At 23.5% G+C, this 23048-nt stretch overlaps 10 protein-coding genes across 10 annotated transcripts in view; 3 read left to right on the top strand and 7 right to left on the bottom strand.

Moving 5' to 3' along the window:
* Positions 1-544, bottom strand: part of DICPUDRAFT_78715 (uncharacterized protein) — a gene marked incomplete at both ends in the record, with an annotated part of 1836 nt that extends 1292 nt beyond the window's left edge. The window contains one exon of the mRNA XM_003287809.1: positions 64-544. Coding sequence (XP_003287857.1) covers positions 64-544 — 481 coding nt within the window. The remainder of the gene's footprint in view (positions 1-63) is intronic.
* A 269-nt stretch (positions 545-813) lies between these two features.
* On the bottom strand, positions 814-3066 carry DICPUDRAFT_152045 (uncharacterized protein; the record flags this gene model as incomplete). The annotated part of the gene is made up of 2 exons (XM_003287808.1): positions 814-2507; positions 3051-3066. 2 exons carry the CDS (start codon positions 3064-3066, stop codon positions 814-816), a joined length of 1710 nt encoding a protein of 569 aa, XP_003287856.1.
* Positions 3067-3985: 919 nt separating this feature from the next.
* On the top strand, positions 3986-4825 carry DICPUDRAFT_152044 (uncharacterized protein; the record flags this gene model as incomplete). The annotated part of the gene is made up of 3 exons (XM_003287819.1): positions 3986-4315; positions 4397-4501; positions 4577-4825. 3 exons carry the CDS (start codon positions 3986-3988, stop codon positions 4823-4825), a joined length of 684 nt encoding a protein of 227 aa, XP_003287867.1.
* Positions 4826-5093: 268 nt separating this feature from the next.
* DICPUDRAFT_152043 (uncharacterized protein) lies at positions 5094-7090 on the bottom strand (the record flags this gene model as incomplete). The annotated part of the gene is made up of 5 exons (XM_003287807.1): positions 5094-5166; positions 5243-5423; positions 5488-5750; positions 5845-6851; positions 7055-7090. 5 exons carry the CDS (start codon positions 7088-7090, stop codon positions 5094-5096), a joined length of 1560 nt encoding a protein of 519 aa, XP_003287855.1.
* A 220-nt stretch (positions 7091-7310) lies between these two features.
* On the bottom strand, positions 7311-12609 carry DICPUDRAFT_152042 (uncharacterized protein; the record flags this gene model as incomplete). Its single annotated transcript, XM_003287806.1, has 3 exons — positions 7311-11571; positions 11652-12247; positions 12397-12609. The coding sequence occupies 3 exons, from the start codon at positions 12607-12609 to the stop codon at positions 7311-7313; spliced, it is 5070 nt and encodes a 1689-aa protein (XP_003287854.1).
* A 358-nt stretch (positions 12610-12967) lies between these two features.
* DICPUDRAFT_78710 (uncharacterized protein) lies at positions 12968-13969 on the top strand (the record flags this gene model as incomplete). The annotated part of the gene is made up of 2 exons (XM_003287818.1): positions 12968-12997; positions 13097-13969. 2 exons carry the CDS (start codon positions 12968-12970, stop codon positions 13967-13969), a joined length of 903 nt encoding a protein of 300 aa, XP_003287866.1.
* A 24-nt stretch (positions 13970-13993) lies between these two features.
* DICPUDRAFT_97844 (uncharacterized protein) lies at positions 13994-15441 on the bottom strand (the record flags this gene model as incomplete). Its single annotated transcript, XM_003287805.1, has 2 exons — positions 13994-15131; positions 15208-15441. 2 exons carry the CDS (start codon positions 15439-15441, stop codon positions 14070-14072), a joined length of 1296 nt encoding a protein of 431 aa, XP_003287853.1. The 3' UTR covers positions 13994-14069.
* A 1317-nt stretch (positions 15442-16758) lies between these two features.
* Positions 16759-17256, top strand: DICPUDRAFT_152039 (uncharacterized protein; the record flags this gene model as incomplete). Its single annotated transcript, XM_003287817.1, has 1 exon — positions 16759-17256. One exon carries the CDS (start codon positions 16759-16761, stop codon positions 17254-17256), a length of 498 nt encoding a protein of 165 aa, XP_003287865.1.
* Positions 17257-17779: 523 nt separating this feature from the next.
* On the bottom strand, positions 17780-19062 carry DICPUDRAFT_87784 (uncharacterized protein; the record flags this gene model as incomplete). The annotated part of the gene is made up of 4 exons (XM_003287804.1): positions 17780-18105; positions 18171-18335; positions 18411-18491; positions 18555-19062. 4 exons carry the CDS (start codon positions 19060-19062, stop codon positions 17780-17782), a joined length of 1080 nt encoding a protein of 359 aa, XP_003287852.1.
* A 2446-nt stretch (positions 19063-21508) lies between these two features.
* DICPUDRAFT_87783 (uncharacterized protein) lies at positions 21509-22471 on the bottom strand (the record flags this gene model as incomplete). The annotated part of the gene is made up of 2 exons (XM_003287803.1): positions 21509-22003; positions 22100-22471. The coding sequence occupies 2 exons, from the start codon at positions 22469-22471 to the stop codon at positions 21509-21511; spliced, it is 867 nt and encodes a 288-aa protein (XP_003287851.1).
* Positions 22472-23048: the final 577 nt, after the last annotated feature.

Below are 23048 nucleotides of genomic sequence, written 5' to 3'. Positions count from 1 at the left end.
GAACAGCATAACCAGACCAATTAATAAAATAAAGATTTCTTAATGTTACAGATTTCCTTTTACAATTATAGTTATCTTGGAATGAAAAGTACCTAAAAAACCTAGTTTTATCTGATATTAAAGACCCATCGATTGTAATAAATATATTTGAATCGTGAATAGAAGTATCTTCAAACAGTATTTGAAAGGTGCAATATCTTGAAAAATCACCAAATGTTTTTGTAATCTGAATTGATGGTGGAGATTCTTTATCTATATTTTGAATTATTATTTCTAATGAATCTACAATAAGCTCTGAGTTTACTTGAAATGCTTGCCTTGATCTTATGCCTGCATCTTCGAATGATTTGCATGGTGGGTAGGTAGTATTGGCATTATTGATATCAACAGACCCGCCACATTCCCCATTTTCATATTCTATCTTTGAACTAAAATCGATGTATAATTTTATTTTACTATTGAAATTATATTCAAAACAATTTATGAAATTTTTAAAAAAAATGATAAAAAAAAAAATAAAAATTTTATTTTTTAATTTTATCATTTTTATATAAAAAAAAATAAAAAAGAAATCGATGTTATATACACATAAAAAAGAATTTATATAAATAAAGAAATTTCGTTTTTCTTCTTTGGACTCCAAGAAAAAAATTAAAAAAAAAAAAAATTAAAAATAAAAAACATTTTTTAAAAAAAAAAAAAAAAAAAAATAAGTTATTTTATTTCTTTAAAAACTGTTAACTTTTAACTTTGTTTTTTAAGGAATTAAAATTATAATGTTATAATATTTTAAAAACAATTTATTTATTTTAGTTAATCCAATTCTGATTGTACTTTTTTCCCAAATACATTGAGTGATTTTTTTGTGGGTTTTTCTGCATCTTTATCACCTGAAGTTTCACTTGATCCCAAGTAGTTTGTAAAATTATCCTTATTATTTAGTTCAATATCATTGTTTTTATTTCTTTTTTTATACATTACTATTAATAATGTAATTGCAGAACCTATTACAATGAATGATCCGATTGGAACAACTATTGCAATAATTTTACCGGTATTTGATTTTGATTTTTCTATTATTTCAATACTACTTTCTGAATTATTATTGGTGCTACTATGACTGCTACTATCATGACTGCCGCTATCACTACTGCTACTACTATTGCTTGAATCCTCTTCGGGAATATCAAATAAAAATATACACTCTTCACAATCTTTTAAATAGGATTCGATGGTTTCGTTTGAGATTAAAAGATTATTACTCTTAATAATATTATATGAGCCCAGTATAGTAATATTTGTTTCCAATTGACTATCTAAAATTTTTATTGTATTATTTGAAACTTCGAACCCTCTTGAAAAATCTAATGGTAAAGTTGTATTGATAATTGAAATTTGAATATTTGTAGAGTTTATAGATTTAAGTAAACCAAAACTGTAAATTTCATTATTGGTAAAAGTTATATCCTGTAAAACTAGATGGAAAACTGGGTCCATTTCTATATCTGATTCAATAGTAAAAAGGTAATTGAAGCTATCGGGATAGGTCTCTGGGTCAAAGAAATAGTTTATGAAAAAACTATCACTAAAGGAGCAATTTGTAACAAAACTTGGTTGTAGATATTGAGATGAGCCAGAATAAAAATAGGTTATAGTATTTAGAGCACTGTTTATAAATCTTGTGTTGGCTATTCGAAAGGAACCAGAGTCGATATATATGAGCAGATCTAGAGATAAATCATCGAAAATGACATTTTCCACTGTTAAATTTGAATTTCTTAAATAGAAAGGAAAATCGTAGGAATACAATGTTTTGAAAGTTGATGATTCTAAAGTTATATTTGAATAGTATGTGTTTAAGAAATCGTAGTACATACTTTCAAAAGTGCAATTTCTAATTGTTATTTGAATAGGTTTTTCGTTTTGGTTAAATTCTATAATACCATCGTTGGCCCAACCATTAAAAAAAGTTGTAAACATTGAATGAATTCTTTGAAAATTAAATTCTAAATTTGAAGTCTTTATATTTCTTACTACGTTGTTAATTGGATGGCTACTGCCAAAGCCAAATAGATATAGATTTCTTAAAGTTACTTGTTTCTTTGGGCACAGATCGTTATTTTCGAATGAGATATATCTAAAAAAACTATTTCCGCTTGGGTTCATTGATAACCCATCGATAACAATAAAATAATCTGTATTTTGAAGTGTCTGGTTTGCAAACTTTAGTTCAAAAGTACAATAGTTCATTATATCTAGTGGAGAGGTAACATAAACAGTTGGCCAAACTTCATTTTCCAAATTTTCTACAATAAACTCCAATGATTTTATAATAGTTTCGGGATTTTCATTTATAACCTGTAATGATCTAATTCCTGCATCAAGAAAAGTTTTACATGGAGGATATTTTGTAATATCTTTACCAGTAATATCAATTGAACCGCCACATTCTTGATTTGAATAATTTTCTTGTGAATACAAATCTATATTAATTTTGATTGTATAATCTATATAATTATTTTTACAATATATATTTTTACAATTAATAATTAAAAAAAAGAAAATTATTATTATTGTTTTAAATATATAATACATTTTTCTTTTAAAAACAATGAAATATTTTAATTTTTTAAAAATGTGTTTTAAACAAAAAAAAAACCTCTTAAAAAAAAAAAAAAAAAAATTTTTAACTGATACTTTTATTTTTTCAGTTGAAACAAATCTAAATTTAATAAATTCGAATTTATTTAAACTTACCTCTAAACTTTTTTTGACTTTTTTATTTTTCTTTGTTCTAAAAAATTTATTGTTGTAAATAGTAATAAAAAAATAAAATGAATAATAAAAAAAAAAAAAAAAAAAAAAAAAAAAAAAATTTAAAAATATAATTTTATATAATCTTATGTAAATCTTTGAAAAATTCAAATAAATATAAATTAGAAATACAAAGAACCAAATTATACCTCTGTTTAAATATAAGCCAAATTGATGATTGAGATCCTATTTTAAAAAAAAAAAAAAAAATGTGGTTTAACAAAAAAATAAATTACATGAATTGGAGATCATATTTGGTTTTCTATCTGGAGTGATTAAAAGAAAAAAAATTAAAGATTGCAATTATAAATTATTATAGCATACACTGAATAGTATTTAAATGTATTATATTATTAAAAATGAATTTGAAAGTGGGTGTTGGTAGATAAATGTGGGTGTGGTTAAGTGTGAGTTTTTAATTTTTTTTTTTTTTACATTATATTCCATCTACATTAACCTTGTTTTTTTATTAAAATTAAAAACACTATACCCACGCTGCATATATACCACCAAAAAAGAAAAAAATTCATTCACTCAACTTAATTTTTAATTTTTTTCATTCACACACAAACACCCTATTTTTAAAAAAAAATAAAAAATTAATTTAATATTTTATTCCTATTATATTATAATTATTATAAATCGATTAAAATAATTAAAAAAAAATTTTTAAAAGGGTAAAATGAGAACGTATTGATAATAAACAAATAGAAATTTTTTAATTTAAAGCTCAAAAAAGAAAAAAAAAAAATTAAAAAATAATTATTAAACATAAATAATTTTTTCTATATCAAAAAAATAATTTTTATTCTTTTATTTTTTATTTCAATTTTTTTTTTTTTTTATATAATTTACATAATCACTATTCCCAAATCAAATAAAATACAATAAATTACTATCATAATTATTTTTGTTTCTTTTTTTTGTGTGTAATTATTTTATCTGCATTAAAATACCACATCTATTATATTATTTTTATTATTAATTATTTTTTATTATTAATTTTATTTTATTTTAATTTTAATTTATTTAATTACTATTTAATTACTATTAATTTACTTTTTTTTTTGTTTTTTTCTAAAAATAATTTTAATTATTTTTTTTTTTTTTTTCTTTTTCCTTTTTTCTTTTAAATAATTTATTCAAATCAAATATATATAACTAATAAAAAATGGTAGAAATTAATGATATAATTAAATTATACTCAACCAGACCAAACCTTGAACTTATTAATAAAAACTTTGCAGTTGATTGCGATTTTGAAGCTTTCAATGTACCAAGTTTTAAAGTTAAAGGTATAGATCAAATCCATGAAATTTTTAAAGCAATTGGAGTATATGCTAAAGAATTAAGAATTGTTGACTATAAATACACCCACTCATCTCACAACATGGTATTAGATACCAAACAAGAAATCTGTTTCAATTTCCTTCCATGGTTTAAAATTCAATATAGAATGATGATTAATATTCATAAAAATAAAGAAGGTAAAATTAAAAGAGTATGTATTTAAATTATTTTTTATAATTTTTATTTTTTTTTCATTTTTTATTTTTTATTATATACTAATTCTTTTTTATAGTTTGAAGAAATCACAGATTTAGAAAGTATAATTCAAAATATTCCATTCTTTAACTATGGTTATTTCAATGTAATGAAACCAGCTCTTGGTTATTTAATGGTTAAGGTAATTCTTAAACTTTCAAAATTTCACCTTAATTTTTTATTAATTAAAAATTTACTTTATTTTAAACATCTATAGGCTGGAGGGTATAACCGTGGTTTAGTAAATGAACAAACTAAAATTAAAGATGCAATGGAAAGATTAAGTGATAATTTTGTTGAAAAGAAGGAAATCAATTTTTCAGAACCATTAATCAAACTTTCAAAGAATTTCCATGGTAAAGACTCTGGTAAGGTCGACTTTGATGATTTCAATAACTCAAAAAAGATTGATATCAAAGATGGTTCAAATGTATGGAACAAGAGACCATTACCAATCTCAAACTAGGATAAAGAAAAAAAAAAAATATAAAATTAAAAATAATAAAAAAAAACCATAAATACTATTTATTTTAAAACAACGTATATTTAAATAAATTTAAATAACAATCATATATTTTTTATATTTATAAATTATTTTATACTTTTATTTTTTTCTTTTTTTTTTTTTTTTTTTTTTTTTTTTTATTATTATTAAAAAAAAACCATTTAAAAATTTATGATTGAATTGTTTATTATTACCAGATAATGAATATATATTATTAATAAAAGCTATTTTATTGTAAAAGACTTTCTACCTTTGATTTTAATTTGGTTTCGAATGTTTTAACTGCTTTTTTAACATCAGCACTGTATAAATAAAAAGAAATGGGTATTAGTTAAACTGTATACAGTAAAAAATAATAATTTAAAAAAAACAACATACACTTTTTGATCTTTAGCAGTTGGAACTTTGATTGGTGATAAAGTATTGTAGACATCAGAGTTAGTTGAATCGGCAACTTTACCTGAAACAACTGAACCAAGAAGGTTATCAACTTCACTTTCTTGATCGAAGGCAGCTGGATTAATTATATAAACTTTGGTATTATTGGCCTTAATTAAATCTAAAAATAAAAAATATTAGTAATCATATGGCAATTTTTGGTGATATGAATATTGATAAATTACTTTCAAAAACTTCAGCGGTTTTAGCGTTTTCAGTGGTATTTTGACCTTTATTAAAGAATGGAACAAAATCTGAATTACCAACAAAACCTGAAACAAAATAGTTTTTAGCTTGTTCACCAGTTAATTGAGCAAAAGCTGGAATGGCACTTGAGGTATCTTTAATAATGAAAACAATTGATGATGGTTGATTGTAATGGTTGGTTTCAAATTTAACTGGAACAGTTGTGTTAATTTTTTTATCACTGAATTTTTCAATTAAATCGCTGTATAATAATAATATTAATATTAATATTAATAATAAAATATAGTTAGTATAAAAATAATAATAATAATAATAATAACAAATATAATAATTACTATTGATTTTTGGCAATTGATTCGAAATTATAAGTAATTGAATTGTATAAACGTGAAACACCATCAGCAGACCAAATTGAACCTTGTGAGACAACTTTACCACTATTGTAATTTTTATTTAAAAGGAAACCATCTTCGCTAAAGACTAAAACTGGAGCAGATTTACCATTACTATAGATATCAGCAGATAAGGTTAAAGAATCTTGGTTGGTTTTAGCGAAAGTTGATGAGGAGATAGCAGTGATAACATTTCTAACGTTTTCAGTTGATGGAACACCAGAGACAACGGCAATACCTCTTTTAACATCAATAATGTTGAAAGATGAAGTTTTTAAACCTAATTTATCTGCATTTGGGATTTGATAGTTTGGAACAAAATAGAGAGTAAGGTTATGTTTAAATTCTGAAACATCGATTGGGGTGGTGTTTGGTAAAAGGTGTTTAAGGAATAATGATGAGACTGAATCGTTAGTAACTGCTCTAATAGTTGTTTCTGAACCAAGACTACTACCAACGGCGGCATCATGAACGTAAATATTTTTTGATGAGGAAATGTGTGATTTAACCTCTTCTAAAATTTCTTTATAGTTTGGAATTGATAATATAGCAGAGTTTGAATTCTTTGAGGCGACTGCTTCATCGAGGTAATAGTTGGTGACGTTACCGCTGTTATCTGATTGGTTGTGATTGACAGTTAAAGTGAAGTTCTTATCAGTTTTACCATTTGATTGTTGGAAAAGTAATGGTAATCTTGGATTACGATAGGCTGATTCTGATGGTGTAATACTGTATCCATTTAAAGTCCAATTTAAATCATAATCTAAACCTTCTCTTGATCTTGGGAAAGTTGTAATTTCACTTTCTTCAAAATTTTCGACATTAACTAAACCTCTTCTATCTCTTTTTCTTCTTAATTGACCATAAATAGATTTAATATAATCTTTACCAACTGTGTTTGAGGCAGTTGTAGTGAATGATTTTGAATTAATTAATTTGCTTGATGAATTCTAAATTATTTTTTATTTAATTAAAAAAAGGTATTATTTTTATTATAGATATGTTAGTATTTCTTGAAATGGTAATTAAATAATAAATGACGATTAATAGTATTGTCATTGTAAATATTGAATTATTGCTATGGTAATCCTATTGTATGAAATTTCTTTTTTTCTATTATCGTCATCGTATTTGTTTAATATTTGATATTTACAATTAAAGTGGATGATTTGGTGACTGATGAAATCATTGTTTATTTTAAAAACACACAAAATGATTGTGTTGATCAAATTTAATGAAAAAAAAATAAAAAAAATTTTAAAAAAATTTAAAAAAAAAAAAAAGAAAAAAAATAAAAAAAAATTAAAAAAAATAAAAAAAAAAATAAAAAAAAATGAAAAAAAAAATGAAAAAAAAAAAAAAAATGCTTTTGATAGTGCACAATATAATATAATTAATTATTGAACTATTTATTTAAATGTTGGAAATAAAACATTAATTGATTTTTCAAGATATAGTATACATTTATCAATTTGATCAATAAAAGTTTGATTATATCTAAACTTTTCACGACTTTTAAATTTAATTAAACGTTGTAAAAAGCTATCAATACATAAAAAGAATGACATTGGATCGTGTTGGTGTTGTTTACTAACTGTTGGTGTTGGAGTTGTTCCTACTGCTGGCGATGGTGAGGCAACGGCTGTATTTGTTGTTGATTTAGGTGCAAAATTTGTAAAATAATTATGATAAAACGAAACAAATTGACAGATGTATTTTAAGAATGATCTTAATACACTCGATCCAATTAAGAGGTGATTTAAATGTTGTTGTGATTGCTGTGGTGTTAATGTTGGATGATTGTTGTGGCTATTTGTGGTTATTTGTGGTTGAGATCGTAACAGTTGTTTTTGTAATTCGACGTCATATTCAAAGATAAATGTGATACATCTATCAAATAAATTAATCCATGAGCTTTCCAAAGAGACTATAGTTATCACATTCTCTTGAATCAATGTAAGGCACAACCAATCAAAGCTATGTAGCCAATCGAAGCAGTTTTGGATTTTGTTTGTTAATATCTCTTGATCTTTCTTTAATTGTTCCTCGCTGATACTATTGCCAATATTTGCCTTACCAATATAATTTAAATCATTTTCCAACTCTGGGTCCTTCTCTAACTCTTCTTTTAATTCTCTTTTCTTTTGTTGGGTAATTTTAATATACTGAATAGTTTGATTAATTAATGAGAATATTTTTGATGGTTGTAATAGGTAGTTTGTTAAAAGCTCCATAAAATCGTGTTGGACTTCATTAAATCTTTTTATAATTTCTAATGTGGTTTGTGTGAAAGTTGTTGAAATATTTTGGTTGATTGGTAATACTATTGAATCATTAAATTTGGTGGCAGGGTTAAGGTCAACATTGAATATGATATTATCAGCTAAAGAGGTACTGTTGGTCTTTGACTTGTTTTGTTCATCCTTATCATCTTTATCATTGCTATTGGGTTTATCCTTGCTTATTTCGTCAATAATTGAATTACTATATTGATAAAAATTATTCAAGATTATATTGTTGGTGATGATATCTATTACTAGTCTAAATAGTGATGGTAGTGCTTTAGATAGTTCAACCATTTCAAAGTTTTGGTCGCTTGCTACCTGTTTAATGTAATCTGAAATTTTTACAAATATAGATTCTGCTGAAATTTGAATATCATTTTTTAGTTTAGCTAATTGTTGTTGTTGCTGTTCATTTGAATATTGTTGTTGAACATTAAATATATCGTTGATGAATGGCTCTAATCTTATTTGAATTTCCTCCATTGATTTACAGATTATCCTAACATTAAAGTTCTCTTCGATCTTGGCAATGTGATGACTCTTTATACCTGCTAAAGATAATGATTGGGAGTTGTTTCTGTTGATATCTGATAGCGATAAACTTAATAATTGCTGTAGTGTACTGGTTCTATTGGCTGCATTGATAGTTTGTTTTCTGGTGATGATTTCGATACAAAGAATTTCGACCTTTTGTAAAATTTGGACAAGACAAATATTCTCTGCCATTTTCTTCAAATGTCTGCAAATAATTGAGGTACCAACATTTAATACTGTTTCATCAATACCCATAGGACTAAGGAGTAAAATTAAGGTTTTAATATTCTCTTTGCAATAGGATTCAACTTTTTTAGATGCATTGGTTCTAACTTCGTTGTAAATTAAGGTGATTAAAGACTGCAATCTATTTGAATCTAATAAATTGCTAGTAGCAATTTGATTTGGAGTTGAGCTAGATTCCGAATGAACAGCTGCTTGTAATAAACTTGCGCCTGATAATGATTTCTCTATATAGCTATTTGAATGACCAACAATAATTGGTACTGATAAATTGAAAATCATCTCTGAAAAAAATGGTAACAAAGTTTCAGATAATAAATTTGAAATTCTAGCAATTGATGGATGGTTCCAAAAATACCACCATTCTAATTGGTGTTGTAATGGTGATTCATTAAACATTTCATCGATATTATTGGAGATAATAGTGGTTGTTGTTTTTTTATTCATTGGAGTAATACGTCTTGGAATTAAAGTTTTTGTTGGTGGTGCAGATGAGGAGATGGTGGTTGGTTTATCACTATCACTGGCCAAAGTTCCTTTTTCTTGTTGCTCTTTCTTTGCTTGTTGTTCTTTTTCATATTGCTCTTGTTTTAATTTTAATTGCTTTTGGAATTCTACCTGATAGTGTATTGGTTCATTGAGTAACAATTTAATTTCGTTAAATCCATAGTTATTGCTACTGTAATAACCAGTAGTATTGGACCAGAGTAAATTGAAACCAACTTTTGAGTTATTATCGATTAATGGTATACTATTATTGGACGAGTTATTATTAGTGCTGTTATTATTGTTTGATGGAGTTTTTTTTGGTGTTGTGTTACTACTATTTTTACTTGGTGTCGTTGGAGTAGATGATGAATTTTGTTTAGTTGGAGTGGTTGGTGGGGTTTGAGATGGTGTACTAGTATTATTACTATTGTTTAGTTGTTTGGTTGGTGATGTTGGAGATAACAATGAACCTGCGTTATTTGATTGAACTTTGAAAGGTAATGCCACATGGTTGAACTGATGCGAATTTATTGAAAGCTCTTCAAAAAATTGTTCCAATTCAAAAAGAATGAATAAAGAAGAAAAAGAATAGTTTGGTTGGATAGGTGTTGCCAAAAGCATTGGTAAGTTGTAGATATTCTTCAAGATGTTGATAGCTTCACTAAAGTAATGATTCTCTCTTCCTACAGTATCACGAAGCTTTAAAAATTCTAAAACTATTGGTAGAATAATTGAAAGGTTTTCGTGTTGGATACCTGAAAACAACAAAGATTTTAAGTCAATTGGAGGTGGAATAAATTGTGAACGCTTTGCAATTTCATTGAAATTTGGAATTAGCAACGACATATTATAACTAGTATATGTGGCTGTGGGAATAAAGTATATAAAGCTAAGTAATCTGGAGAGAGATTTTAAATTTAAAATTCTTTCAAAGAAATCGCTGTGGTAATGATTTGAATTTGAGCACTGGCAAGTTTGAAGAACCTGCATCTTTTCGATAATACTTGATGATAAATGATGATGGAATGTATTATTATCATAGTTTATGATCATATTAATAAAGAATCTTTCTTTGTTTGAGAATTTTAAAATTAATTGTTGCACTAATTTATTCATATAAATTGGTAAATTTTCATTGTGCTGTTGTTGTTGTGACGGTGTTTGTTGTTGTTGTTGCTGCTGTTGTTGTTGTTGTGAAGATAGTGATTTTGTATTGCTACTACTATTGTTTGATTTATTGTTTTTTAATTGAGAATTTGGTGTAAATTGTTGATTAACTAAATTCTCTTTATTTGATGATTGGTTTGTGTGATTATTAAGATGACTATTATGATGATGATGGTTACCAGTATATTGAGTTTGTTGATGTTGATGTTGGTTATTTTGGTGTTGATGTGAAGGTTGTTGATTCGATTGAATTTGAATACCATTGTTCGAAGCGATTATAGCTGCAGCACTTGTTGATTTATGTGGTGATACTTGATCAAATCTTTTTTGAAGTAAAGCCATTTTATCTGATGGAACTAATGCAGCTGGTTGTGTAGTAGTGGATGGTGTGAAAGTAGATGAGTTTACAGATTTAGGATTTAAAGGAGTTAGTGTTAAAGCAATGGCCTCTGCTAAACTAGGTGTTTTGTTTGGAGCAATTGAAACACTATTGTTACTACTATTATTATTAGTGTTGGTACTGTTTGGAGTGGGGTTACTTGTATTACTATAATCATTAAATTTGCACTGAATGAATTGGTCGATGAATAAATCACAAAACCACCAAATATTACCTCTATGTAAAAGGTTAAAAAATTCTTTAGTCTTATATTCAAATTGATCACTATTGCCATGAAGCTGGTTATTGCTGCTATTGTGGAACTTGTAATCTAATTGAAAATTTCTCATGATTTCGTAGAACTGATCTAAAGATTTCTCTCTATTACTAAGTATACCTGCATCTTCACTTTTTCTTAATTTTTTTTGAAAGTCCATTTCAGTTCTAAATGGTGATGCTATCTTCATAGTTGACGTACCTTTATCCTTATGGCTATTCAATGTATTTTCTTGAATTTGATAATATGAAATATCATTTAAACTTTTACATAATTCAACATCATAGTGTTTTAATCTATATTTTAAAAATAAATATTATAATAAGTATTTTGTGTTTTTTCTTTTTTTGTATTTTTAAAAAACATTTTTACTTACAGATGATTTTCGGATAGTGATTGCAAGAATTTTGGCTCTAAAACTTGAAATAATGGTTTAATATTTTTAATTAATTTAACAATGAATGCAATTGCCCATTCAATTGATTCAAATAGTTGATTATCTAAATTATTATTATCTGAATTATTATTCTTTGGTTTATTTATTGAAAAATTTGATAATTTAAATATATTTATTTGTAAAGTAGTTAAATATTTTATTATCCATGTTAATTCCGTAGATAATGTGGTTGGATATAATCGATTATATAAAATTGTGCTATAAATTTCAACAGTATTATCAACAGATGCTTTGGTAATAGTTTTTGAAATATTTGGAAATCTATAACCAAGAGAGTCTGCTTTTGTTTCATTATTATTTTTATTGTTTTGTGCTTTTTTACCTTGTGCTGCTAAAGGCGGAAAGTCATTTGGTGCCGATTGTTTTTGCTGTGGTGTTGTTTGGTTTATAGTTGGTTGCTGTTTATTTTGGGATTGTAAAACTTGTGATGCAAATACTGAGCTATTATTTTCGTTGTTATTTGATAAATTTGAAATTTCATTGTTTTGAGTTTCTAAAAATACAGAATAGTGACTCTTTAAAAAATCTATAAAAAAATTCGAATATGCTGTTTGTGATATATGAAATACTTCTTTAAATGATTGAAACTATATAATGCGAATGAAAATAATGTAAATATATAGTTTTAAGGAAATGATGTCATTAAATCTGAATGGAAACATACATCATTATAGGAATTATATTTATTGGTTTTTGTGGAAGATAACCATGATATAACTAAATTAATGGAAATCTGTCCAAAAATAGATGATGATATCAATTTATCTATATCATTACTATTACTATAGTTGCTATTATTATTGCTAACATTGATATTATTGTTATTTATATTATTGTTATTATTTGTATTATTTGCATTATTTAATAAATTTGACATTTTATTTTATTTTTTAAAATATAAATAAATAAGTTTATATCTAAAATAAAAAATGTATTATATTAATTTTTTATATTGTACAAACTTAAAAATATTTTCAAATAAAATATACATATATATCTTTTCAAATTGTATTTACATATAAATCAAAATAATTGGAAATTATAAAAAAAAAAAAAATTATTTTTTTAAATTTTAATTTTTTTTTTTATTTTTTTATATTTTTTTTTGAATTTATTATTTTTTCCAATTTATATTATTATTTATATTTTCAATAAAAAATCATTTAATGAATTAATAAAGTAATAAAAAACCAAATTCAGTTATTTTATTTATTTATTTATAACTATTCCCTTTAATGGAGTGTGTTAAAGTTTTTTTATCTTTTGTAAGTAATTTTTGGTTTTATTTTTAGAAATTTAATTTTTCGATAAGTTTATTATTAAAATAATAATACTCATTTATTTATTCATTCATTTATTTATAGTTGGATTTATTTAAAAATGAAAAAAATGAAGAAGATCAATGGATTTTTAAATATGGTGATATGGTTGTAAATTCAATTTTAGTTCAAGGTTATGTTTCATCAGTATCGGTCCAAAACGACACCATTTGCATTGATGATGGTACCTCTGCTATGTCACTAAGTAAAGACAGCCTTCCAGAACAAATTTCATTTAATGTAGGTGACTATCTCCTACTTCGAGTATCTCTTGAAAAAGACGAGAACAACCACTTTACAGCATCTATAGTCCATTCAATAAACTTTTCAAATAAACCAAATAGGGAAGCGTTGTGGGTTTATGAGGTATTTCATGCTCATTATAAAATTTACAAAAAACTAACAAATTTAAATATGGATACAGTTTTAAAAGATGTAAAAGATAATAAAATGAAAATCATAGAACCAGATACCAACTATATCGAAATTACAGATGACTCAATAACAGTCGAAAATATTAAAAAAGAAGATATCGATCATGACCAAAATATAATAGATACCAACGAACTTAATGACCAAATATTCGAAGAAGAGGGGGAGCATTTTATTATTGACGACGACGATCTTGATATAGAGTATGAAATATTACAAGAAGACGAAAATTTAAAGAAAAACACCACCACCACCACCACAGCCACCACCACAGCCATTTCCTTAGATGACGACGATGACGGTGCATATGTGGATCTAAATGAAACCAGTAGGTATGAAGAACTCACATTCGAACTCAACGATGACGACTACCATACAATTCACAACAACAACAACAACAACAACGACGATGACCAAGGACCCAAAGACAAAGATTTAATTCAAGATGACTATGGAGATAGTAGTGGCGAAGATTCATGGAACTAATTAATAAAATTTAAATAAATGTGTATGATATTTAAACAACAAAACAAATCTTTTTTATTTATTTATTTTTTTTCTTTTTTATTGCTTTTTAATTTTATTTTTAGGCTGATATTCTTTTAACAAAACCTTTATTTTTAAATCTATTTAAAAGGAACTCGTCAGTTGGGAATGGAATTTCCTTATCCCTAACTAAAAAACAAAGTAATTTACCAATGGCAGGTGCAAATTTGAAACCATGGCCACTGCAAGTTGATGCTATTACAATATTTGAGAAACGTGGGTGCTTGTCAATGATAAAATGCCAATCTGGTGTATTTGTGTAATGACATGTAACACTGTGAAACTCTTTTTCGTTGTTTAAATTTGGCATATAGTTTTTGACAAACTTTTTTAATTTATTTAAGCTATTTTCGTTATACACTGGCTTATTGTCGTGATTATCTGCCATTTTGTGGAGAACTGAACCAGAGTGATGGTAACCTATCTTTACTCCTCTGATATCGATTTGTGGTAGTGAATAAAATATTTCTTCTTTATCGTAATAGATTGAAACTGGATTCTTGTATTGAGTAAAATCGATTGATGATGCTTTTTCATTTTCTTTTGGAACCCAATAGAATACCTTTTCTTGTGTAATTTCGACTGGTAATGTTAAATCCAATTGCGAACGATATAGTAATTCATTAGTCCAGCCACCACATGCTAAAACTATCTTTTTAGTCTTGTATACGGATTGATCTTCACAAAGTACAGTAATGAGATCTCTAGATTCTACCTTTATTCTCAATACCTTTTTACTATCTTTGACTGTAGCCCCAAATCTCTTTGCCAAGGCGTACATTGAATTGACTGCTTTGGTAGCATATAAAACACCGCTATCTTTTTGAAAAATAATTAAATCGTCTTCTTTGAATTCAAATTGTGGGAATCTTACCTCTGCATCTTTTTTGTTTAATATTTCGTATGGTATGTTGTGTCTCTTGTAAGAATCGATGAGATCCAATAATGCTTGGTGATCCTTAGTTCCAAAATCCAAACCACCAGTAGTGTGGAGTAATTTAGTGTTTGATTCCTTTTCAATATCGTTCCAAAATGGATAAGCTAATTTTGCTAATTCAATATATACAGTTTCTGGATATGAAAAACGAATAATTCTTCCATCCTAAGATAATAATTTAAAATCAATACTAAATATTATTATAACTGTTTACATATATAATAATAATAATAATACCTACACCATGTGATGAACCATAGTCGTGAGATTGTTTAAATTGTTCCAACATTAATACCTTTAATCCATCTTTTGCTATTTGATAACATGCAGATGATCCAATAATTCCACCACCCACTACAATGCAATCGTATAAATCATTACTACTGCTTTTATTACTTTCTTTTTTTGCACCTGCTACAATATGAGATTGAATATTTTGAATTCTTCTTTTTGCTGATGATTGGTCACTGTTCATTATATATTTGAATGAAAAAAAGTAATAAAAAAATAAAAAAAAAACTATTTGATTTCTATGGAAATGCTTTATATGAAAATAAAAATTGATAACTGAAAATCTACCAGATATTTCAAAAAAAAAAAAAAAAATATTAAAAAAAAGAAAAATAAAAATAAAAAAATAAAAAGAAAAAGAAAAAGAAAAAAAAAAAAATTGAAAAATTTGGAAAATTAAAAAAAAAATAAGTTATCTGTTGTTTTTTTTTTTTTATTGTTTTTATTATTTTTTTATTTTTTTATTTTTGTTTATTTTTTTATAACTTTTCCATTTTATTTATATAAATGAATTATTGGTAGTGAAAATAAAAAATATTGATTTGATTTGATTTTTAAGATTTAAAACTATTATTTATTTTATAGGTTTTTATTTTTTTATTTCATTTTATTTTATTTTATTTTGGAATTAAATTTAATTAAATTTTTTTTAAAATATTGTTGGGTTATTTTTTTATTAATTTTTGGAAGTTGTTGTTAAAACTAAGGGAAAATCATTAGAATAACCGCCAATAATGAACCCCAAACCCCTCAATAAAACCAAAAAAAAAAAAAAAAAAAAAAAAAAAAAAAAATGAATAAAAAAAAAAAAAAAAAACTTTAACCTCTTGGACGATATTGAAAATATCGCAACTCCACACCTTTTTTTTTTTACATTATAAAATTTGGAAAAAATACATATATAAAAAATAAGTTGAAATTAAAAAAAAAAATAAAGAAAAAAATATTAAATTTTAAAATTTTTTGATGATTCTATCAAAAAAATATTTTTAATATTAAAAACAATAAAAATAATAATAAATTGAAAAAAAAAAAAAAAAATTCAAAAAAAAAAAAAACCACATAAATTTATAAATTAAAAAAAAAAAATAATCCAAAGTGCACGTGCAACATTACTTTAATAACTACATAAATAATATTATTTATAATAAATAAAAAAAATAATAGTATTAAATTATAATTACGCTCGTTTGCTTACTTAATTTCTTTTTTTTCTTTTTTAAAAATAACCAAAATAGTTAATTTTTTTATTTTTATTTTTTTTCTTTTTATTTTATTTTTATTTTTATTTTTTATCTTCATTTTTTAACTTCAATAAATCAAAAAATAAAAAGAATAGTATAGTATAATCACCATTTCATTTCATTAATCCAATAAATCAACCAATTTTTATTTTTTTATTTGTTTTTTTTTTTTTACTTTTTTCCATACTAAAAAAAAAAAAATATTTAATTTTTTAAAATCAAATTTTTCTTTTTAATATATATATACCAACCATTATATGACCAAACCTCTAAAGTATTGTCGTGACAGAGTAAATTATTGGGGTTATACAATTTTAAACGAAAACAATACTATAAATAATAACAATTTAGAAAATAATAATAACACAGAGATACCAGATAAAAATAATAATTTAGACAGTGCTAATAACAATAATAGCAATAACAACAATAATAACAATTTGGAAAATTTTGATACCCCAAGTGAATTTTTTTTCAGAGATTTCAAATTAAATCTTGTCAACAACAACGACAATAATAATAACACAAGTGAATTCTCATCATCGTCATCTCCAATAGAGTTGTCCAGTTCAGATGATAGTATAGAAAGTGATCATTTCATTGACCAAGTAACAAATGACTCATATCAACAATACCTACAGCTACAACAACACAATGTTAATACCGAAGATAAAAAAAGAAAACAAATCTCAACATTCATTCCTGAAGAAGATAGCGTAACTGGTGAAGCTATCAAAAAAATGAAAATTGTATAACATTAACCAAAATCCAAAAGCCAAAAATCAAAATCAATAATCAAAAACCAAAAATTATAAAAAGAAAATAATTGTTTGTAAAAAAAAAGAATCCTCCCTTCAACATATAAAAATTATAACACAACAACAAAAAAAAAAAAATAGATAAAGAAAAAAAAAAAAAAATTTAATAAATTATATTTAAAAAAAAAAATAAATTAATTTTTATTTTTTTTATTTCTAAGAACTAATATACAAATAATAATATTAATATATTATTCCTATTATAATATTATAACAAGTGCTTTTTTTTTTTTTTTTTATATATAATATTATATTTTATTATATATTATAAAAAATTATTTTTATCTTCTTTTATTGGATAGTATTATTACAATCGTTTTTTAAAAATTTAAAAATTTTATGTAAATATCTTTTTTTTTTTTTTTAAAATTGATAATGGTTTTTTTTTTTTTATATATTTTAAAAAAAAAAAATAGAAAACAATATTTTATTTATTTATCTATATATGAGTATATTTGATTTATGATATGATCATTTGATGGGATGATAGATAATCATACATTTTGCCAGAGTTTACTTCCATATTATCATTTTCATCAAAAAAATATTCATCTTCTCCATTTGTGTGGTTGCTATTGTTATTATTATTTGACATTATTAAAAAATTATTATTAAAATTGTTTTGATAAATTTTTAAATGGATTCCGGTGTTTGCAAATATAATTTTAATTTTTTCTACATTTTCTATTGAGACACTATTACAAGATAAGTCCAAAGATTGCAAAGTTGGATGATTTTTTAAAATTAAAGCCAAGTGTAAGGAACCAATGTCACCAAATTGATTATCTATTAAAAAATAAAGTTATTAATATATAGTATTTAAATTAAATATTTATAATTATAATATTTACTTGATAAATTTAAATATCTTAATGATTTATTTGTTTTTAAAGCTTCACCTAAACTTATAGCACCCAATTCATCGATGTTGCAACCACTTAGTGAAAGTGATGTCAAGGTATTATTATTTTTTAAACCTTCACATAAAAAATCTATACAATTATTAGAGTCGTTATCTGTTGTAAAAAAAAAAAAAATAATAAAAATTAATAAAATGGAATTAATAATTTTATAGTCAAATTATTACTTACTAGACCAATTTAAGCCTAAAATTGAATTTTTATTTGCAAGTAAATTACCAATTACTACTAAACCATTTTTAGAATCACAATCTAAAAAAAAAAAAAATGAATTAATATTTTTTTTTATCTGATTTTATAATTTTTAATACTTACTTTGCAAATCCAAATATTTTATATTATTATTATTTATTAATAGGCAATATAAATCATATATAGATTGATCACCTAATGGGTTACCCTCTAAATTAATATCATTTATAGTTTGATTAAATTTCAATGCATTTAAAATATATCTAATGTGAATGTTTGATAGGTTTGATAGAGATAAATCTATTGATGATAGTTGCTTCATGTTTGGGTTAACAATAATATTACATATAATCTTTGTGACAATTTCGGGGGATTCTACATCCAATATTTCTAAATGGTTTATATTTTGAAAGTTTTCAATTTTATAGTATAATGGGATAATGTTTCTCTTTGATAATGATAAAGATTTGCAAAAGTTTCTTAATAAATTACACCAGTTTTTACAAACTAATTGAAGTTTTAAACGTTCTTTATTATTAGTATCCCATGATGTTATGCAATTGGAGTCAAAAAAATAATTTAAAAAAATTTTAATAATTATATTATCTGATAAAATATTGACTTTATTCATTTTTGATTTTTATGATTTTTATATATTTTAATTGATTTTTATTGTTGTTGTTATGATGATGGTGGGGTGGAATAAAATTGAACCTTTTTTTTTTTTTTTTTTTGTTAATTAAATTTAAATTAATAATTTATGTATAAAATATATTGAATTTATTTATATATTTCTTAAAAAAACAGCACAAATATAATTTAATTTTTATTTATTTTCAACTATAGTTTTTAATCAAAAATGATTCAAAATTATTTAATTTATATTTTTTTTGAATTTTTTTATGATTAAAATTTTTTTTTAAATTTTAAAATAATAAAAATTTTTTTCTGTAAAAAAAGGAGATCATACTAGAGATATCAACCCCATTTTTTTTTTTTTTTGTATCATTATTTGATTTTTAATTTCTTGTGTCTTTTAATTGTTGGAAAGTTTATTTTTGAATGCACTACTACTACCATCAAATTAAAAAAATAAAAAAACACACATATTAAATTTTTCTTTTTGACAGATCTATGCATCTATGGTTATTTATTATATGTAAAGGAGCGCGAGAGTGTACCATGTGTGTTGTTTAATAATATTATATATATTTTATTATGGATTTGAGAGATGTTTTTTTTTTTTTTTTTTTTTTTAATTAAGTCAAAAAGATTTTTTTTTGTGTGGGTGGGCGACAACAATCAATATAAAAATTATGGGGTATGGAAACATATTAAACGATTTCAAAATTATAATATTAAAGATAAAAGAAAATATATTTTCAAAATTAAATAATTTTACTCCTACCTCTTTATTTTTAAATATATTTGTACAAATAAATACAATTTCATGAATGTTATCATCAAAAATCAAGTGTTTTTGTACTAATAGGGTATTTTGTTCTTCTTAAATTCCTAGGAAACATTAGAGTATTTTTATATTATTTTTTCAATAATATATATAATTTTTAAACAACTTAATCTACTATCTATTTTATATGTATAAATACAATTATATGTACTAATTTGTAACGATCAATTCACATAATTCAATTTGTTTTTTTTTTTAATTTTTAATTTAAAATTAAACCATCCATTTTGATTGAACTTTTTTTTTTTATTAATTATTATTTTTTTTAAAAGAAAACTCGTGTAGATAATTTTTTGTTTTATTGAGTATATTTTTATGTAAGACTGCAGAGGAGGGGGGTATTTTATAAATTATCATAAAAGTAAAAGGAGGATGGAGAGCTCTATGAATGGAGTTTTTTTTAGACTCTAAAATAATTTAAAAAAAATTAATAAAGTACCAAGGGTATATGTGTGAGTGTGTTGGTTTTAATATTAAAAATCAAAATTAAATTTTAAAAAATTAAATTGAAAATTGAAAAAAAAATAAAAAAAAGAATTCAGTCGCATCAAACCATTGTAAGTATTGAAAATTTGTTTTTTTTTTAAATTTTTGTATGGGGGTTATATTAAGGCTCAAAAACTAGTGCATGAATGATGTGATATGTAAGAGAACATGTGGGTGATTTATTTTTTTTAAAAATAGCTAATTTAATACCACCCCCTCTATCTCTAAAAACTATTTTTAAATTTTTTTTTTTTTAAAAATTAGATTTTTTTTTTTCATGATTGAAATTAAATTGATTAAAATAATTTTTTTTTTTTTTTTCAAACAACAAAAAATTATATTAAATTAATGAAAATAAATTATTTGATAATCACCCTCTTTATCTTTATTTATGTGATTTAAATCAAATAAAAAAAGATTATCTATCTTTTTTTTTATTTTTTTTTTTTTAAATTCCAATTTTTTTTTTCATTTTACATAAAAGAGTATTATTAGAAAAAAAGATATATAGAAATTTAGATATTGAAAGTTTGTGAGATGTTTAAATTTTGTAGTTTATAATTTCATCATTCAGTTTGCTAATATTTCTAATTCAAATTTAGAATCTACTTTTTGATAATATTTTTCTAAAGATATACCAGTTATTTACCATATAGATAAATATATTGATTAAAGGGTTTTTGTTTTTAATTCGATTTTAATAATATAGAGATTAATAATAAAAAAAATAGTGCAGGTAAAGATTTATTATTTTCGAAAATCAAATCCCAAACAATATTTTTAGTAACAAATACTTTATTTACGATTGAAATTAGTAATAGTATTTTATTTTGTTTATAAAAAAAAGATATTTAATATCCCCACTAAAATGTGATTTGGAAAAAAAAAAGATATCTAATATTTAAAAAAAAAAGGGGATATTTTGAAAATACAAATTGTAGTTTAGTTAATGATTTAATGGCATTATTAAATTATAGATATGATTTAACAAAGGAGTTTATTTTTCTGTAAAGTTTATTAATTACCACCAAAAAATAGAGCTATTGATTTATTGGTAATAAAAGATAATGGTATTATTATTTATAAGTTTTGTTATTTATTTATTTATTTGTTTATTTATTTAAAAAATTTCTAATTGGGTTAAATATTTTTTAATAAATTCATAAGATGTAAAAGTAATAACGCAAGATGGTGTAACACGCAACAAATTTACACCCATTCCTTTGTAAAGACCTCTCCAACCTTCTTCTCTTATTATTTGTTTAACCATTTGAACCAAATTGCCTTGATATGTCCTATTTGGTGAGTCTGGTGAACTATCTTGTAATCTTGATCTTAAAACTTCGTGTGGATATGCTACAATACTCGCTATAATTTTTGATAATGATGAAGCTGCCATAATTTGAACAACTGTTAATTCATCGCTTTTATTTTGATGTGCAAAATAAACTTTAAATTTTTCGTATAATGGGAATTGGACACCAACATGCAAAACTCCTAATAAACTTGGGCCAAGACCTTTATATAATGCTCTAAAACCTTCTTCATGATAAATTGACGATATACTATGAAATACTCCTCTATATCTCTTTTGTCGACCATCCATTTCTTGTGTCTAAATAGAAAATAATAATAAAAAAAACTATTAGTAAAAACCCATATAATAAAATGATCTTTAGTGTTTTGTTTATAAACCTAATATTATCCATACAATAAATCTTGTTTTAATAAGCCAAATTGGGTTTGTTAAAGTTGAAGTAGTTGCACCAGCAATTATTGCCGAACCCATATAAATAAAAGGTGAATCCTTTGTTAAAATATTGTGTACATCGTTTTTAGCCGAAAAAAGTTCTTTAAAATATTGATATGTTGAAAAATAAACTGCCCAGGATGGTATTTGACCAATAAGTGTTGGTTTTAGACCTAAATAAAAATTCTTTAAACCACCTCTTGCAAAAATTTTCTTTACAGTACCTACTATTGTTTTATGATTCTGATTATCAACCTGCATTGTTGTTTTTATTACATCCAAAGGTGTTGTAAATAGTGATGCCATTACACCTGCTCCACATCCTGAAAACATTTCAATTGGTCTACTTATTCTAACTTTAGGTTGTGGTTGGGGTGATACTGCTATATTATTGTTTGCTCTATAAATTAATATGATTATAAATATATATATAATATATAATAGTAATAATAATAGTGTTTTTTTTTAGAAAAATTATTAATTATAAAGATTATAAATAAAAAAATAAAAAAATAAAAAAATAAAAAAAACAATACAATAATATTATTTGAAAAAAATTTATTGTTTTATTATATTAAAACAGCAATAATAACATACATAGACCTAGATGCCATTTTTAGTACTCTATCCTATTCGATTGTATATTATTATATTTTTAATATTATTATTATTATTATTATTACTATTATAACTATTTTATTTTTTTAATAATTGTTCAATTCATTTATGCTTATACTAATACTATATATAATCTTCTGTTTTTTTTTTTTTTATATTATAATATAATTTAATTATTATTATATATGTGATAAATATAAAAACAAATATGAAATAAAATAAATAATTTAAAAAAAAAATTTTCAAACCCCCGATTTTTGTAAAATTTTTTTTTTTTTTATTTTTTTTTTAT

This window comes from Dictyostelium purpureum (assembly GCF_000190715.1).
Source record: "Dictyostelium purpureum unplaced genomic scaffold DICPUscaffold_114, whole genome shotgun sequence".
Lineage (NCBI taxonomy): Eukaryota > Evosea > Eumycetozoa > Dictyosteliales > Dictyosteliaceae > Dictyostelium > Dictyostelium purpureum.
Note: the sequence above shows the minus strand (reverse complement) of the source record. Positions and strands in the feature narration are given on the sequence as shown.